The sequence below is a fragment of the Schistocerca gregaria genome, chromosome 11 (assembly GCF_023897955.1).
Source record: "Schistocerca gregaria isolate iqSchGreg1 chromosome 11, iqSchGreg1.2, whole genome shotgun sequence".
Taxonomy (NCBI): Eukaryota; Metazoa; Arthropoda; class Insecta; order Orthoptera; family Acrididae; genus Schistocerca; species Schistocerca gregaria.
In genome coordinates, this window is record NC_064930.1 from 105,136,328 (window position 1) to 105,156,156 (window position 19,829).

At 38.6% G+C, this 19,829-nt stretch overlaps 1 protein-coding gene across 2 annotated transcripts in view; it reads left to right on the top strand.

The window, feature by feature from the left end:
* Window positions 1–19,829, top strand: part of LOC126295444 (uncharacterized) — a 67,100-nt gene that overhangs the window by 43,640 nt on the left and 3,631 nt on the right. For both annotated transcript variants that reach the window (XM_049987944.1, XM_049987943.1), the window contains 2 exons: window positions 5,318–5,554; window positions 15,323–15,454. In XM_049987944.1, the coding sequence (XP_049843901.1) occupies window positions 5,318–5,554; window positions 15,323–15,454 (369 nt within the window). The remainder of the gene's footprint in view (window positions 1–5,317; window positions 5,555–15,322; window positions 15,455–19,829) is intronic.

Consider the following 19,829-nt stretch of genomic DNA (forward strand, 5'->3'; position numbering starts at 1 on the left):
TCTCGTACATCTTGCTCACCAGATGGTAGAGTTTTGTCAGGACTGGCTCTCCCAAGGCCGTCAGTAGTTCTAATGGAATGTTGTCTACTCCTGGGGCCTTGTTTCCACTCAGGTCTTTCAGTGCTCTGTCAAACTCTTCGCGCAGTATCATACCTCCCATTTCATCTTCATCTACATCCTCTTCCATTTCCATAATATTGTCCTCAAGTACATCGCCCTTGTATAGACCCTCTATATACTCCTTCCACCTTTCTGCTTTCCCTTATTTGTTTAGAACTGGGTTTCCATTTGAGCTCTTAATATTCATACAAGTGGTTCTCTTTTCTCCAAAGGTCTCTTTAATTTTCCTGTAGGCAGTATCTATCTTACACCTAGTGAGATAAGCCTCTACATCCTTACATTTATCCTCCAGCCATCCGTGCTTAGCCATTTTGCACTTCCTGTTGATCTCATTTTTGAGATATTAGTATTCCTTTTTGCCTGATTCATTTACTGCATTTTTATATTTTCACCTTTCATTAATTAAATTCAATATTTCTTCTGTTACCCAAGGATTTGTACTAGCCCTCGTCTTTTTACCTACTTGATCCTCTGCTGCCTTCACTACTTCATCCCTCAAAGCTACCCATTCTTCTTCTACCCTTATTTCTTTCCCCCATACCTGCCATTTGTTCCCTTACGCTCTCCCTGAAACTCTGTACAACCTCTGGTGCTTTCAGTTTATCCAGGTCCCATCTCCTTAAATTCTCACCTTTTTGCAGTTTCTTCAGTTTCAATCTACAGTTCATAACCAATAGATTGTGGTCAGAGTCCACATCTGCCCCTGGAAATGTTTTAAAATTGAAAACCTGGTTCCTAAATCTCTCTCTTACCACTATATAATCTATCTTAAACCTGTCAGTATCTCCAGGCTTCTTCCATGTATACAACCTTCTTTTATGATTCTTGAACCAAGTGTTAGCTATGATTAAGTTGTGCTCTGTGCAAAATTCTACCAGGCAGCTTCCTCTTAGCCCCAATCCATATTCACCTACTACGTTCCTTCTCTCCCTTTTCCTACTGTCGAATTCCAGTCACCCATGACTATCAAATTTTCATCTCCCTTCACTATCTGAATAATTTCTTTTATTTCGTCATACATTTCTTCAATTTCTTCATCATCTGCAGAGCTAGTTGGCATATAAACTTGTACTACTGTAGTAGGCGTGGGCTTTGTGTCTATCTTGGCCACAATAATGCGCTCACTATGCTGTTGGTAGTAGCTTACCCGCATTCCTGTTTTTTTATTCATTATTAAACCTACTCCTGCATTACCTCTATTTAATTTTGTATTTATAACCCTGTATTCACCTGACCAAAAGTCTTGTTCCTCCTGCCACCGAACTTCACTAGTTCCCACTATATCTAACTTCAACCTATCCATTTCCCTTTTTAAATTTTCTAACCTACCTGCCCGATTAAGGGATCTGACATTCCACGCTCCGATCCGTAGAACGCCAGTTTTCTTTCTCCTGATAACGACGTCCTCCTGAGTAGTCCCCGCCCGGAGATCCGAATAGGGGACTATTTTACCTCCGGAATATTTTACCCAAGAGGACGCCATCATCATTTAATCGTACAGTAAAGCTGCATGCCCTCGGGAAAAATTACGGCTGTAATTTTCCCTTGCTTTCAACTGTTTGCAGTACCAGCACAGCGCGGCTGTTTTGGGTAAATACTTTAATGTAAGGTAAAAATCAAAGAATGGAAAATCCAGGATGGAATGTAACAACACCAGAGAAGAAAAATTGCTACTCGCCATATAGCGGAGATGCTGAGTCGTGATAGGCACAATAAAAAGATTCACACAATTAAAGCTTCCGGCCATGAAGGCCTTTGTCAGCAGTAGACACATGTCCACATAACATCATTTCTTTATTTGTGTGTGAGGAATATTTCCTGAAAGTTTGTCCATACCTTTTTGTAACACCCCGTATGGTTCTTAAAATGTGATGACACTTTTCACCAACACTGCTGTAAGTAACATAGTAGCAGTTGTAATTAGCTAAGTGCAATGATGTTTAGATAAAAACTGTTTTTGCCTTTTCACCCTGTATTAACTTATCACATGCATTTGGAAATAAATGCAGTCTAAAACTGGCCAGTAATGTGCTGTATGATGTAATAACATTCATGTATATAAAAAATATATTATGACAGCACATGAGTAACATAAAAATTGTTTTATAATAAATAAATAAGTAAAGTATATGAGAGCTCATATGGCTTGTGACATCATCATTACACACAGTCTTTCGGTAAGGGATCAAAACCCAATATCTTGTTTAGATAATATTTCATAAAACTCACAGAGAAAGTAAACAGTCTGTGCTAAGTATAAAACAGGCAGAAAAAGAGTTCCAAGGAACTTGCTTTGTGTGGTCCTTCATGCCAATATCATACACTGTACTAGTCAAAAGCAAGTGGCACCCAGCATCAGTGGATTTACAGCAGTCCTAAAGACTATGTTCTACAAAGGCTAAACTTGTGCTCAGTTTCTCTGTCAGTTCTATGAAATGTTCTCAGAATGAGATTTTTTTATGATTTATGCAGTTACTGTGTATAACTAATGCTGACGAAAGCCATAAAAGGTCATTCTTATTTTATTTCTTTTGCCTATACAAGCTAATGCTGTGTTTCAGCATAAAGCCAAAACGGCAATTGTAAGATTTACAATAAATATATACTGTGGATGGCAAAAATATTCTTGTTAAAAAAAAAGGAAAGAACCTGTCACTATTCACTCTAACCTATACCTTGGGCTATGCCACATTCAGTCTCTCACTACAACTTACTTCCCAAGAAATAATATAAAAGCAAAAAATTGTCTTATTACTGTAAGAAATACAGCAGCCAGCCACTTCTTGTATATTTGTATTTAATCCTACTATGCATTTTGGGCTTCTGCCAATCTCAGTTGGTGTAATACATCTTTAAGTCTTCATTAGTGTGTTGTTAACACATCAACTGCATTTTGGATGCCTCAACTCCCTATGTAAAATAACAACATGTTTGTGTAGTACACTTCGTGAGTTGTATATTTACAATTGATTACTTGGTACATGAAGTTGCTTTCTGTTCTGTTTGTAGTGGCTCCTATCTTGTGCATTTCTCTGAGTGTGGCAGAAACAGTTTTTCTTTGTATAATGCACAGAAGCAACATAGCATTCACCATACTGCTGACTGACATGTTTATTTACATCATCAATTATCTCTAAAGCCAAAGGTGCACTTTGCTTACAGGTTTTAAAAGTACTCCTGAAATTAGTTGAGTGTGTACATTGGACATTACGGCCTTAAAAATTTAATTTAAAGTAATATAATCCAAAGACACAGAACTCAACAACCAGTAAAATGGATAAATTAAATAAATATTATCAGTGTTCAGTTCTCTTCTTCTCTGCTCATTTATTACAGCAATTGCCTCAAATCTTTACATCCTTGGACAGAGCCGATATTTGGTGTGAGTAATGAAGGACAAATTATATACACAATCAGCTGCTCTGTATACTTCATTGGATTATGTTGTTACACTGACAGTGGTTACTGAACTCACTGTCAGTGGAGTTGTGCAATTGGCAAAATAAATCTGCAACTTAGTAGCCTACACGCAAGTGGAATGTGTTTTTTGCCAAAAAAGTTCCAAAATTTTCACAACAGTTGTGATGAGCACGTAATAAGAGTGACTTGGACAGGACTTGTAGGAAGTGTATTGCCACCTTCTCAGTGATAGTCCATGTGTGGTCCAGTTATCAAAAGTGTGTTAGTGTTTTGTGATACAAATAGATATGTCTTCCTATTTAAGAAAATATTATTACATCAGGATGTAAGATGTTAAAGCAACTTCTTGTCCAGTGCCAGAAGTGTCCACACATATCAGAGCTAGTGACACATTCCAACAAAATGTATGCTACAGCTGGTGGTGTGTATAAACAATTCCTTCACTAAATATATAACAGATGCAAAAATATTTCATAAAGCTTCAAGGGTGGGACATCTACATCTACATTCATACTCCGCAAGCCACCCAACAGTGTGTGGCGGAGGGCACTTTACGTGCCACTGTCATTACCTCCCTTTTCTGTTCCACCCGCGTATGGTTCGCGGGAAGAACGACTGTCTGAAAGCCTCCGTGCGCGCTCGGTTCTCTCTAATTTTACATTCGTGATCTCCATGGGAGGTATAAGTAGGAGGAAGCAGTATATTCGATGCCTCTTCCAGAAACGCACCCTCTCGAAACCTGGCGAGCAAGCTACACCGCGATGCAGAGCGCCTCTCTTGCAGAGTCTGCCACTCGAGTTTGCTAAACAACTCCGTAACGCTATCACAGTTACCAAATAACCCTGTGACGAAACGCGCCGCTCTTCTTCTTTATCTCCTCCGTCAACCCGATCTGGTACGGATCCCACACTGACGAGCAATACTCAAGTATAGGTCGAACGAGTGTTTTGTAAGCCACCTCCTTCGTTGATGGACTACATTTTCTAAGGACTCTCCCATTTAATCTCAACCTGGTACCCACCTTACCAACAATTAATTTTATATCATCATTCCATACTCCCAGATATTTAATAGAAGTAACTGCTACCAGTGTTTGTTCCGCTATCATATAATCATACAATAAAGGATCCTTCTTTCTATGTATTCGCAATACATTACATTTGTCTATGTTAAGGGTCAGTTGCCACTCCCTACACCAAGTGCCTATCCACTGCAGATCTTCCTGCATTTCCCTACAATTTTCTAATAATGCAACTTCTCTGTATACTACAGCATCATCCGCGAAAAGCCGCATGGAACTTCCGACACTATCTAATAGGTCATTTATATATATTGTGAAAAGCAATGGTCCCATAACACTCCCCTGTGGCACGCCAGAGGTTGCTTTAACGTCTGTAGACGTCTCTCCATTGATAACAACATGCTGTGTTCTGTTTGCTAAAAACTCTTCAATCCAGCCACACAGCTGCTCTGATATTCCGTGGGCTCTTACTTTGTTTATCAGGCGACGGTGCGGAACTGTATCGAACATCTTCCGGAAGTCTAGGAAAATAGCATCTACCTGGGAGCCTCACACTCATTCAACTGTCAGTCAATTGAGCACTTGCCTGTGAAAGGCAAAGGTGCCAGGTTCGAGTCCCAGTCTGGTGCGCACAGTTTTAGCCTGCCAGGAAGTTTCAGTATTGACACTGTTGCGTTTCTCTTTGGGTGTCAAAATGCTACATTACCATTGACCCCAGTGAGCTACTGAATAATTTTTCCCCTCTGATATTTCCAGGTGCACGATGTGGATTTCGCTATAAACCCAGACATACTTATCCAGGAGACACTTCCGGCACTGCAGGAGATTGTGGCAGCGGGCAAGGCGAAGTTCATCGGTATCACGGGGTACCATCTGGAGCCACTCCGCGAGATCATCGAGAAGAGCACAAGTGTAAAAGTGCACACAATACTGTCATTCACGAGAGACACGCTCATAGACGACACGCTGCAGCGGCATCTTCCATTCTTCAAGGTGTGTAATACGTCTGTCATTTTTAGTTTAGTGTGCTTAACTGTACCTTTTAAGACTGCTGCTGCTGAGTTAACTTGTCGTTCTCCACTGATCCCCACGAGCTGTGTACAAGTTCAAGTGCAGCCTCACGATTTTCCCTTTAGCGCTGTTGACAAGTTCTCGGGCCTCCGTGCCGACCTGTGAGCTCTAGTGACTAGTGTAGACATGTCACCACTCAGGTACCTGAATACTTAGACAATATATAGCCTACAGTGAACCTTCCTCCCGGTAACTCAGTAGCTTTTCACATCCCTGACCATTAAATTGTGTTGGGATACTTTGCCTACAGTGATCTCATTTTGCTACATTCAGCTTCACTTTAGCTCTTACCATTGACCAGGACTGGCATCACAGGGTGTGGTGTGACTGTTCTGATTTGGCCTCCGTGATATTTCTGCTGCTTTCCAGTATCTGCCATCTGATTGTTGTTTGGGTAATGAAAAGTTTGAAATGATGAATGTAGCACGGCACTATTTAGCTCGACACCTTTCCATGTTTATTGACTTATATGATAATAGGATGATAAGCTGGTATATAATAATTTATATAGTATAGTGTATTTACTCGAATCTAAGCCGCACTTTTTTTTCTGGTTTTTGTAATCCAAAAAACCGCCTGCGGCTTAGAATCGAGTGCAAAGTAAGGGGAAGTTCTGAAAAATGTTGGTAGGTGCCGCCACAACTAACTTCTGCCGTCGAATATATGTAGCGCTACACAGGCATGTTTTGCAGGCACAAAGATAAATACTGGAGCCAAAACCTATGTGTCAGTAAATAAATTTAAAAAAAAGGTGTAAGACGAGCTTTTTTCTCCGCCCCGAGTTTCGACCACTGCATTTTCATACATTATCCAACGAAATAAATACAAATTCCTTGTTGTTCATCTTCGAATGTAGCAGCATTTCAATGTACTACGAAAATCCGACTGGCAAAACTATTCGGGATGTTTGTCAATATGGCCAACTCTACGTTCTGAATTTTTCCTGCATGTGAGAAGAGATGGTTGCTAATAGGAACTTTTATGAATTGCGAATCACATGCAGTATTATCTTAACATAAGAATAATACAAATATAAACATTTTGCCATGTATTCTTTCGTGTTTGCTGCTATCTCATTTATATCCTGTCTGCATAATAACCTATGAAACTAGTGTGAGACAGCAGCAAATGCGGAAGAATATACATATCATGTCATGTTTATATTCGTATTATTCTTATGCCTAATAGTGATACAGTCAGAAATGAAGCACGGCAATTGAGTAGATTTTTAAATCTAAGATGACTCTAGTTTCTGTGCACAATGTAATGTACAAAAGAGGCATCTGCAAAGATTTTCAAAAATTTTAGCTAAACTCTCGTTCAGAACGTCTATCATACGCAGTCTATTATTTGGTTCTTGTTGATCATTAGCAAAGAAAGCAGCAGTGTAAGTAACAACAAACAGCAGTGTCTTGCCATTATTTGGCTAATGAGATGATTCCTCTCTTTTTTTATTGTAAGCGGCGGTAGCGCGCACAAAAGCAAGCCATGCTGTGAGCGGCGACAGGTCGTAAACACTTATTATCAGAATGCGACAAACAATGCATGACACAGTACAATAATGCATTTTCAGTCTAGATTGATGTAACCACCTATAACAAAGAGAATGGCACTTATCAGATCAAAGGAAAAATAAGCAACCGATTCAAACCAGAAGCAGCACGCCTGACGCATAGCAGTGGCTACCTGGTAAAGCTTAACTGCTAAGCTTACAACTCGAACCAAACCACTGTAGCTGTATCGTCATTTTATTCTACCTAAATTGTGTCTCATATTACAATAGACTGACTTTGTTTCGATTTGGAAGTGCGGCATAAAACTTTTCTCTCCCCTTGAATTTAGAGTCTCAAATTTCAGGTGCGGCTTAGATTCGGGAATTTTTTTTTCCTTGATTTCAAGTCTCATTTTTCAGGTGCGGCTTAGATTAGAGTGCAGCTTGGATTTGAGTAAATATGGTAATTATTCGCCACAGTTCAGCACATACATTACACTGCAAAAGATTTGACAGTGGCAACATATTTTTAGTACCACTTTTCTATTCCAATTCTGATGGAAACAGAACAAGAAGTGAGGTTTGTTTACGTAGTCACTGACAAAAATGTTGTTCAGTTTACAGTACCAGTTGGCTGAAATTTAGCAATATAAAGTATTGACAGACAGTACATGATGTTCACAGAATAATAACTGCCCTCCGACTGACTGTTAGCGACACAAGTGGTGATGTGATGTTATCACAATGAATGAGATCCACAGTTTGACGGGATCATCATCCAGCACACCTGCTTACAGTAGAGCATATAAATTTGAAATTTGTTATTGTTTTTTGGCCATGGCAGAAAAAGAGGAAAATTAGTGGTTACGAAATCATAATGAGCAAAGTAGCAACTTTGTTTAACTGTAGGTTGGATATAGAGAAAATTAATAAAACTATAGGAACTGTGTTGTGAAACCAGCTTCTACTTCAATGAGCATTCACAAATCGCATCACCATTGGCTAAAATATGGAATTTTTTATAGTAGCCAAACTAACAAGTTTCCTTAGTTGAAGTGGGCATTTTTTTGATTCAGAAAAATAAGGACTTCGAAATAACCAGCAGTTAAACAATTAAGAAGATGAAATTTTAGTTCAGAATAATTTTTCAAACATGATGTTTATGAAAAAAAGTAAAATGTTTACTGGGAAGGGAGCATGAGGTCTTTCACATGAAGCATAACATTTTGAAAGCTATCTAATTGCTCATTGAAAATATGAACTCCATATGTTGTGTAGGGATCTAAAAATCTGAATAATCTTTTAAATAAATTGTTTTTGGATAAATTAAATGTTTCTTTGATGTTAGTAGCCATGAAATTACTGATAGAACAGTAAAGTTTTATGAACATCACCTTTAATAAGAAATTAGTCATTTTACATAACTATAGTAGTTATGGCCGGGAGCAACGAGAAGATTTCAATTAGATTACATCATGGTCAGACAGAGATTCTGAAATCAGATACTGGATTGTAAGGCGTACCCAGGAGCAGATATAGACTCAGATCACAATATAGTAGTGATGAAGAGTAGGCTGAAGTTCAAGACATTAGTCAGGAAGAATCAATACGCTAAGAAGTGGGATACGGAAGTTCTAAGGAATGACGAGATACGTTTGAAATTCTCTAACACTATAGATACAGCAATAAGGAATAGCACAATAGGCAACACAATTGAAGAGGAATGGACGTCTCTAAAAAGGGCCATCACAGAAGTTGGGAAGGAAAACATAGGTACAAAGAAGGTAGCTGCGAAGAAACCATGGATAACAGAAGAAATACTTCATTTGATTGATGAAAGGAGGAAGTACAAACATGTTCCGGGAAAATCAGGAATACAGAAATACAAGTAGCTGAGAAATGAAATAAATAGGAAGTGCAGGGAAGCTAAGACGAAATGGCTGCACGAAAAATGTGAAGACATCGAAAAAGATATGATTGTCGGAAGGACAGACTCAACATACAGCAAAGTCAAAACAACCTTTGGTGACATTAAAAGAAACGGTGGTTACATTAAGAGTGGAACAGGAATTCCACTGTTAAATGCAGAGGAGAGAGCAGATAGGTGGAAAGAATACATTGAAAGCCTCTATGAGGGTGAAGGTTTGTCTGATGTGATAGAAGAAGAAACAGGAGTCGATTTAGAAGAGATAGGGGATCCAGTATTAGAATCGGAATTTAAAAGAGCTTTGGAGGACTTACGGTCAAATAAGGCAGAAGGGATAGATAACATTCCATCAGAATTTCTAAAATCATTAGGGGAAGTGGCAACAAAACGACTATTCATGTTGGTGTGTAGAATATATGAGTCTGGCGACATACCATCTGACTTTCGGGAAAGCATCATCCACACAATTCCGAAGATGGCAAGAGCTGACAAGTGCGAGAATTATCAGCTTAACAGCTCATGCATCGAAGCTGCTTACAAGAATAATATACAGAAGAATGGAAAAGAAAATTGAGAATGCGCTAGGTGACGATCAGTTTGGCTTTAGGAAAAGTAAAGGCACGAGAGAGGCAATTCTGACGTTACGGCTAATAATGGAAGCAAGGCTAAAGAAAAATCAAGACACGTTCATAGGATTTGTCAACCTGGAAAAAGCGTTCGACACTATAAAATGGTGCAAGCTGTTCAAGATTCTGAGAAAAGTAGGGGTAAGCTATAGGGAGAGACGGGTTATATACAGTATGTACAACAACCAAGAGGGAATAATAAGAGTGGACGATCAAGAGCGAAGTGCTCGTATTAAGAAGGGTGTAAGACAAGGCTGTAGCCTTTCGCCCCTACTCTTCAATCTGTACATCAAGGAAGCAATGATGGAAATAAAAGAAAGGTTCAGGAGTGGAATTAAAATACAAGGTGAAAGGATATCAATGATACGATTCGCTGATGACATTGCTATCCTGAGTGAAAGTGAAGAAGAATTAAATGATCTGCTGAACGGAATGAACAGTCTAATGAGTACACAGTATGGTTTGAGAGTAAATCGGAGAAAGACGAAGGTAATGAGAAGTAGTAGAAATGAGAACAGCGAGAAACTTAACATCAGGATTGATGGTCACGAAGTCAATGAAGTTAAGGAATTCTGCTACCTAGGCAGTAAAATAATCAATGACGGACGGAGCAAGGAGGACATCAAAAGCAGACTCGCTATGGCAAAAAAGGCATTTATGGCGAGGAGAAGTCTACTAATATCAAATACCGGCCTTAATTTGAGGAAGGAATTTCTGAGGATGTACGTCTGGAGTACAGCATTGTATGGTAGTGAAACATTGACTGTGGGAAAACCAGAACAGAAGAGAATCGAAGCATTTGAGATGTGGTGCTACAGACGAATGTTGAAAATTAGGTGGACTGATAAGGTAAAGAATGAGGTGGTTCTACGCAGAATCGGAGAGGAAAGGAGTATGTGGAAAACACTGATAAGGAGAAGGGACAAGATGATAGGACATCTGCTAAGACATGAGGGAATGACTTCCATGGTACTAGAGGGAGCTGTAGAGGGCAAAAACTGTAGAGGAAGACAGAGATTGGAATACGTCAAGCAAATAATTGAGGACGTAGGTTGCAAGTGCTACTCTGAGATGAAGAGGTTAGCATAGGAAAGGAATTCATGGCGGGCCGCATCAAACCAGTCAGTAGACTGATGGGAAAAAAAAAAAGAGAGAGAGAGAAGTTGTTACATCATGTACATAATTTATGTAGCAAGTAGTGCCACCCGTGCCTCACTATGCTTAAAGTGTTTTTCTCATAATATATCCTACAAACGAAATACCAAGATGTAATGGTTGCACTAAGCTTAGAGAGATATCTGTGAGGATGAATTATTCTGTGCCAAAGTAAGTAGTAATAACTTCAAAGATTCTGAAAGCAATAATCTGAAGCCATCTACAGTTTCATGTTTCAACAATAGGTTTGTCTGATAGTTCCTCCTTAGCCAAAGAACCTGAAAATCATAGTAACGTTTGAAACGTGTAATTAAGATCAGATTGTAAACTACTGAAGGAAAAGCCACCTATACTTCTCTACAGATTTCTAACAATAAATTTGTGAATGAGCCGAAAAATCGGAAAGCTATTTTTGTGTCTTGATGATGTTAAATCTTTGAGTAACAGGAGAAGAAATTGCAGAGCAAGATGCTTGCATATCCCCAGACCAGGTAGAAACGCATAGGTAGACATGTTTGTGCAGTGCTCAACTCAGCATATAATAAGTACATCTGCAGCAGCTAACAGATTAATGATTAATGTGAAGTAATGTCCATCAGAAAAGAAAAGTTAAGATTATTCAAAGAACTTTACTCTGACAAATGTGAAGACTCTGGAAAGTCAACTACTCTAATGACTCAGCTAGTTTCCCCATATTAATTTTAAGCAACCTTGGGCATGTATTTAGAATGTTGCACTAATAAATCGTGAACAAATATGACAAAACAAAAATATCAGGAAATGAATGAATTTTTAATCATACAGACATTCTGCTGGTTTATTTTGATAAAAAATTGTATGTTAATAACATTACAACCATTGCTTTGTACTTTTTACAAACCACCACATTTCAGGTTTGAGATGTTTCACTGAGATGTATATCGCCAAAATTTGCAATGACCCTAATAGCAATTTTTACATTTCAACCCCTCATCAATGCATACACCTAGTAATTTTGAATATTCTACCTTAGCTACCAATTTCTGACCGAAGTCTATATTTATTAATGGTGTCATTCCTTTTACTGTGCAGAACTGTGTGTACGGTGTTTTGTCAAAGTTTAATGAGAGTCCATTTGCAGAGAAACACTTAATGATTTTCTGAAAAACATTGTTTACAGTTTCTTGTCTGTTGGGTGTGATAGCTATTCTTGTATCATCAGCAAAAAGTACCAGCTTTGCATCTTCGTGAATATAGAATGGCAAGTCATTAATATATATATATTAAGAACAGAAGAGGCCCCAAGACCGAACCTTGCAGCACCCCATTCTTGATTGTTCCCGAGTTTGAGAAATCACCAGTTTTTTGTATATTATGTGAACTGCTTATTTCAACTTTCTGCACACCTCCAGTTAGGTATGTCCAAGATTTAGCTTTCCCTGTAAATTTGGGAAATTGTGTGGACATCAGCTTTTTCTTAGACATTTTACAAATATTGGTCAGTTTCTCGCCATTTCTTTTGTTCTCAAGTGTACTGGATATTCACCTTCAATATTGTTAAAACATTTTTACATCTCAACTTGCATATTGAAGTCACCGAGAAAAATTTTAACATTGCTTTTAGGTATGTTGGAGATGTCAGTTTCTACAAAATCCAAAACTAGTTTACTTGGTTTAGAGCCATTCGGTTGTCTCGATTTATAGGTGCATGGCAATTTGTAAGGGTATAGCTTTTAATCTTGCACTGTATTGTTAACATTGACATTTTTTCTGCTTGTGACTTAAATCTGTTATACTATCTACAGTTTTTTGTGCACATAAAATGCTGTTACAAACATTTGCAGGTTCTTATTACTAGTTTTCCATTATAAATTCTATAATGTTGTGTATCAACTTCATACTCAACCAAGAATCTTATTTTTCTGGACTGCTAGAATTTGTATATTGGTTTTCTGAAAAGATAATGTCAGTTCTTTCTGTTTACCAATTTCCAGAAGAGCATTTACATGTAATGTTCCATTTGGTAATTGGTCATGAACTTAAACTTAGAAGGTATCAGTGATCTGTACTGAGACATCTTTCTGATTCAGTCCCAGTACTGTCGAGATCCTTCCATACATATTCAAACCATTCATCAGAGACTTCAGGTATGTTTGTCAGTTATGTTGCATCCATTCTGAACAGGTGTCCATAGAGCTTTAATCACAATTTCCATATTGATTCAATCAGTTGGCCGCTATCTCATTCCCCTTCCTTTTTCCTTGCAGGTTAACCTGCCTGTCTATTATCTTATGCTCAAACTCCTTGCCTTCTCTCATTACAGTCTGTCCTACCATTCTGAGGCATTCGCTTGTGTATAGACATTAAGTTTCCATCACTTTGTCGTAGTGCCTGAGTTTAGCATTGAGATTATCTTTGTCCTTTTATAGAAGATGTGTCCTACAAAAGCTGTGACAGCCTTCACTCTCCTGCTTCATTGGCTTCTGATGTTGTAGTATTCATCTGTATTATTCCACCAACATATCTGAAACTGTCCATTTTTTTCTGTGTTAGTTGATTAAGTGCTGTTCTGACATCAATTACGTACTTCGTTTTCGAAATAAATTTGGAGGGCAGCTTAATGTGCCTCCTTTTTTATTCCCCCAGCATGTCGATCTATTCCATAGCTGTGCATGTGTTTCTTGACAGGATCACAAAGTCATTGGCAAATTCGAGGCAGTTGACACTTAACACTGTTTTTTGAACCTCCGACCAGGCTAATTCCTTTTCCCATTTCCAGCAATATTCCCATAACACACATTTGATGAGACTTTACTTTAACAAGAGACAGCAAAAGGTCATTATTTACAGTGTTGAGAATGGCTGTGATGTGGGGTCTGAGTGGGGCACAGTCAAATGGGGGCTGCCCTGGAGATCAGTGCTGGGGCTACTCCTGTTCCTTATTTATATGAGTGATGTCATTTATGTGAATGATGTGTCCTGTAGTATTACAGGTCATTCTAAAATATTTGTGTGTCCTGATGACAATAGCTTGGTAGCAAAGGATGTTGTGTGCAACATTGGCCTGGTTTCAAATAATGCAGTTCATGACATAAGGTCATGGCTTGTAGAAAACAAACTAACGCTAAATCACAGTAAGAGTCGGTTTTTACAGTTTCTAACACACAATTCTACAAAGCCCGACTTTTTAATTTCTCAGAATGGGCATACGATTATTGAAACCGAACAGTTCAGACTTCTAGGTGTTCAGATTAATAGTAAACTGTCATGGAAAGTCCATGTTCAGCATCGTGTTGAAAGAATGAGTTTTTTCACTCTGCAGCGGAGTGTGCGCTGATATGAAACTTCCTGGCAGATTAAAACTGTGTGCTGGACCGAGACTCAAACTCGGCCAGGAAGTTTCATATCGTGTTCAAAGACTTAATGCTGTCATTTTTACTATTCGTACAGTATCTGAAGTAAGTGATAGTTCAACACAAAAAGTAGTCTACTTTGCTTATTTTCATTTCCTTGTCTTGTATGGTATTATATTTTGGGGTAACTCTTCCCATTCTCAAAGGATATTTTTGGCTAAGAAACAGGCAGTTCGGGCAGTAAGTGGTGTGAGTTCGCAAGCCTCTTGTCGACCCTGTTCACTAGTCCAGATATTCTGACACTGGCCTATCAATGTATATATTCTTTAGTGTTGTTTCATGTTAACAATAGCAGCTTATTCCCAAGAATTAGCACCTTTCACTCAGTTAATACTAGGCAGAAATCCAATCGTTATTTGGATCGCACTTCCTTGACACTTGTGCAGAAAGGTGTGCAGTATACTGCTGCATCCATTTTCAGTAAGAAATACAAATACGAGAATCCATGTGCTTTCAAATTTAAACTGAAGGTTATCCTCATGGGGTCACTCCTTCTATTTTGTCGAGGAATTCCTTGAAAAATTAAGCTGAGTCCGATGTTATGTTGTTGATTGTATTTATTTCATAAACATTTTATTTATCTGCTATTACTTTTATGTTGTAATTTCATGTATGGACACATTCCATGACGTTGGAGATTTGCTCCTCAGTTTTGTCCTATAGAACTACACGTGTAAAATAAAATAAAATAAAATAAAATAAGTGAAAGAACTGGGGATAGCCCTTTGCCTGTCAGACCCCAGTTTCATTAAAAACACTGTGGAGTTCTCTCCCATGAATTTTGATTGTTTATTTTAAGTTTTTTCCCTTGTTGTAAGCTATAAATTAGTGAGAACATTGTTCTTTTGTTAGTTATCTCATGGTAATTGATCACATTTTGCTTTTTCTTTGTGGTCCTCTGTATGATCAGATTAGCAGTAGTCATAATACTTTATTGTTAGTATGTTTAGAGAAGTAGCCAGCAGCAGTTGCTTCTGCCTATCAATGTCTACCTCGGCGCGTTCCACACGCCTCAGGGCTTTCCATCGTGACAGGATTTACAGAATGCTGTGTGTGTGAGTGACGGATTGAATAGTCCCGTGTGTGTCCCTTCCACAGGAGAAGGGCGTGGGCGTGATCTGTGCTGCAGGTGTGGCAATGGGTCTCCTGAGCAGTTCGGGGCCACAGCCGTGGCACCCGGCGCCCCAGGAGCTGAAGGATGTGTGCCGGGCGGCGGCCGACTACTGCAAGGTGGGTGTGAAGAAACTGGCATGGCAGAGTAAAGAAATGTGTAGAAATAAAGGTGCAGCTTAAAAGATGCAGGGTAAGACCTGTAGGATGCAGAGTAAAAGGTGCAGGGGAAGAGGAGCAAGATCAGAGTGAAAGATGCAGGGAGAGGAGTGAAGGCAAACGGAAAAGTTGCAGGCGAAAGGGTACACATAAGAGGTGCAGAGTAAAGGGTTCATTGTGTGTGCATCTGGGATTTGAAAGCAGTGCCTGTGTGTGTTAAATAGATTTGTAATATATAATGTGACCGAGGCATCTTCCAATGAGATCTTAAGACTTTTTGATTCCAAGGTCAGCACCCTTACATCAGTTTCCTAAGGCAGTGCAACACACTTCTCAGGCTGGCGAAAGAAAAAATATTTAAAAATTTATGAGTGCTGTAACACATCTAATATAAAACATTTCAAGCTCTTTATTCACAGAATCACTCAACGTTGTACAAATTTACAGGGTAATTTGAAAAATTCTCAGAGTCTAGTAGAAGGAAATAACTTACCTCAGTGAACTTCTCCTGCCCCCCCCCCCCCCCCCCCCCCCACCCCCATTATCATTTCTGTGTACTTTAATGCCCTTGTTCCAATGTCTTGATCCCATCTCCAAAATTAAAATCCCTCCAGGCCTGCAGAATACCTGCCAACTTCATTGGCTGCCAGTTCTTTGTTTGAAGAGAATCTCCATTCACCAAGAAAAATTTTGAGTTTGGGGAAGAGATGGAAGTGTGATTGAGCCAAATCAGATATGGAGGATGTGGCAACAATTCGTCTCATACTTAACATATTTTTGCTGTGTCAATGACACTAGTGTGTGGGCGCTCATTGCCTTGATGATAAATGACTTTATTCATTGCTAAATCGGCCTTTTTCATGTGTCTTTTTCTGTAGTTGATACAGGAGGTTAGCACAGTATTGTCCCACATTTGTGTGACCAGAGGAAAGGTAATCTGTTGGGAGTATCCCTTTCGCACCCTGGAAATCTGACATCATGACCTTTCCAACTGACCATATTGCCTTTGCTTTCTTTGGTTGTTGTGAATCAACTTGTTTCCAATGCTTTGACTATTTATTTGTCTCTGGGTATAGTAGTATTTCATCTGTGGTCACAAATCAGCATGAAAAATCTTTTTGGTTGCTCTGAAAATGGGTCAGACATTTCCATTCTGATGCATTTCTGATCGTGGATTAAGAGTTGTAGCATCCACCTAGCAGATAATTTTCTCATCCAGTCCCACTTTTAAAATGTGATCCATCTCTTCACATGACCAGTTCACTGGAAGCTCATTGTGCTAGCCCTGACATCTAGTAGCGATTCTTCAAACTTTGAATTGCCCTCTTATTATGAATACCTGCATTTCCATGTTCTCAATAATTAAAAATGAAAGATAATTTTTTATTAAAAATTTTTGCTTCAATATTTGTTTTTAACTTTCCACCTTGATAATAAACATAAAATACAATTAAAATTAAAAATTTTGCTTGTGACAATAATCAAACATGTGAACTTGCAATTTGAAGACATCCAGCAGTACTGAGGACCACAAAATATTCTGTGTGTGTCTTTGTTCAAATTTTCTCTAAATCCTTTTTCCTCAGTATGTCATACTGTTTTAGGAAATTGGTGTTTGGGTACTGAACTTCAAATCCAATAAGTATGAAGGAAGCCTAAATGAGACAATCAAAAAGGCCCATCATTACTAAATACATTGTGATCGGAAAGTTGTTGTGCACTGGACTGTGGACAACAGATGTAGATTAGGTTGGAAGTTCGAAACAGTCAGCAGAACTGTTCTTTCGTCGATATGTGATTATTTTTTAATTTGTTCTACTGTTGTGTACCATATAACTGTTTAGTTCAGTTGATGAAAGTTACTGGATGTAATGTGTAGGGTTTAGGTGTTCAGTCTGTTTTTAAATAATGATGCTTTCAACTGAGGTATATATTTGTCTTGTCAAACACATGTTTCAACAGGGTGATGAATACACAGATTCAGAGCAGGAAACATTTGCTGACAAATTTCTGGGAACAGCTGTATTTCATCATAATGTGGTTTGTTTACCTATTTAGAAATTTTGGGAGGAGACACTTAACGTAGTAAAGGAGTTTTCCTATTTGGGGAGTAAAATAACTGATGATGGTTGAAGTAGAGAGGATATAAAATGTAGACTGGCAATGGCAAGGCAAGCGTTTCTGAAGAAGAGAAATTTGTTAACATCGAGTATAGATTTAAGTATCAGGAAGTCGTTTCTGAAAGTATTTGTATGGAGTGTACCCATGTATGGAAGTGAAACATGGACGATAAATAGTTTGGACAAGAAGAGAATAGAAGCTTTCAAAATGTGGTGCTACAGAAGAATGCTGAAGATTAGATGGGTAGATCACATAACTAATGAGAAGGTATTGAATAGATTTGGGGAGAAGAGGAGAATGTGGAACAACTTGACAAAAAGAAGGGTCCGGTTGGTACGACATGTTCTGAAGCACCAAGGGATCACAAATTTAGCATTGGAGGGCAGCGTGGAGCGTAAAAATCGTAGAGGGAGACCAAGAGATGAATACACTAAACAGATTCAGAAGGCTGTAGGCTGCAGTAGGTACTGGGAGATGAAGCAGCTTGCACAGGATAGAGTAGCATGGAGAGCTGCATCAAACCAGTCGCAGGACTGAAGACCACAACAACAACAAACACAGTGTTGGGTGCCAAATGAACTGGAAGACCATCTAAATTAATGAACAGAAATTGTTGGATATTTCTGACTGTGGGCACCAGAGCCCAGTAAACTGTGCAATTTGGCACGAGGAAAAGATACTGGTCTTGTGACTAGCCATAAAGTGGCTAGACAAGTATTAAAATTGTTCCACTTAAAGTGAGAGCAGTGCGCAAATTGGATGATGCAGATCGTGAAAAGTGAATCCATTTCTGCAATTGGTTTACATCTTTTATTGAGGGGAATACCACTGATATTCTTGAAGTAACCTTCTTTACAGACGACTCCTAGTTCCGCCTGCTTGCTCACATTAACACAAGAAACACAAGAGTATAGTCAATGGATGTGCCTCATACTGTGCTTAAAATGCCGTTGCGTGAGCAGAAAATTGGAGTGAGGGTAGCAGTATCTGGATGAAAAATTAGTGGTCCTTTAGTTTTTGAAGAAACTGTGAACATTATTGTTAAATCATCCACGATTTCATTGGCCAGCTAGAGGCAGACAAATAGACTACAAGATGGCACTACTGCCTGCAAGCTAACACTGTGTGTCTTCTGGGAAAAATTTTTGAGGAAAATGTCATTTCAAAAAACATTGGCTCCTCGCTGACCTGACCTTACTCTGCCAGAAGTTTTTTTGTAAGCTGCAAAATTTGCAGAGGATCAGAATCGCCAATGGTCACTTTGTCTCTTAAAAACTGAAATAACTGCATATGTGAGAAGCATATCACAATGAAATTTGCAGAAAGTGTTTGGCAGCAAAGTGAAGCAGGTTAAGACTTGTATAGCCTCTTGTGGGAGTAATTTCCTACAAATGTAACTGCACAGCAGCTTTCCAAATGCCGTGTTACAAGCTGAGTGAAAAAATTCACCTTTATACCAATATGACTTCATGCTTTACTGTTCTCATGATGAATAAAAGGTAAACACAATAATTGCAACTGAGATGGTTATTATGCCATGCAGAAATTTATGACTTTGGGGATAATTAATGCCACTAGGTAATTTTTATTGCACTGAAATACTTGGTGTAGGCAACGAAATCTGATGACCTATGTTCTACTGTGTAAAAATGACACTAAATAATTTTGATTTCCCATTTTAACGTGCCAGACCAAAATCTGCTGTCAGTCATCATCATTTCTGTCCAAAGTCAGAAAAAAGGCAAAGGGAAAAGGCAAGCACAGATAAAGACAACAACCAACAAGACAAGATCAAAACTCATAGCTTCTGTCAGCCACATATTTATAATTTCTGAACAGTAACTATTTTTCATTTAATTATATGCAGATAATTTCAGAGAAAACTTCTTTACTCATGTAACATTTTTATGTATTTTTATGTATATTCTGGTTACTAACATAAAATATATTTTCTTGTCTATGACTTTTGTCAAATGCAATGTAATACATTTTACACTTTTTGAAAGTAGAGCCCAGTGGGCTATTGATGAAGCGTGTGTTCAGAAACTGATAGTTTGCAGTATCAAATCCCAGTTGGACCACGTATTTTTCAGTCTGCCTTTAAACTGGCCTTCAGATTGCCAAGAATGACATGCAATTTGGATTCCATATGTTAAACTGTAGGTCCCCTATCTGTAATAGGGTTACTAGGGTAGGTCAGGGATATACAAGTTGC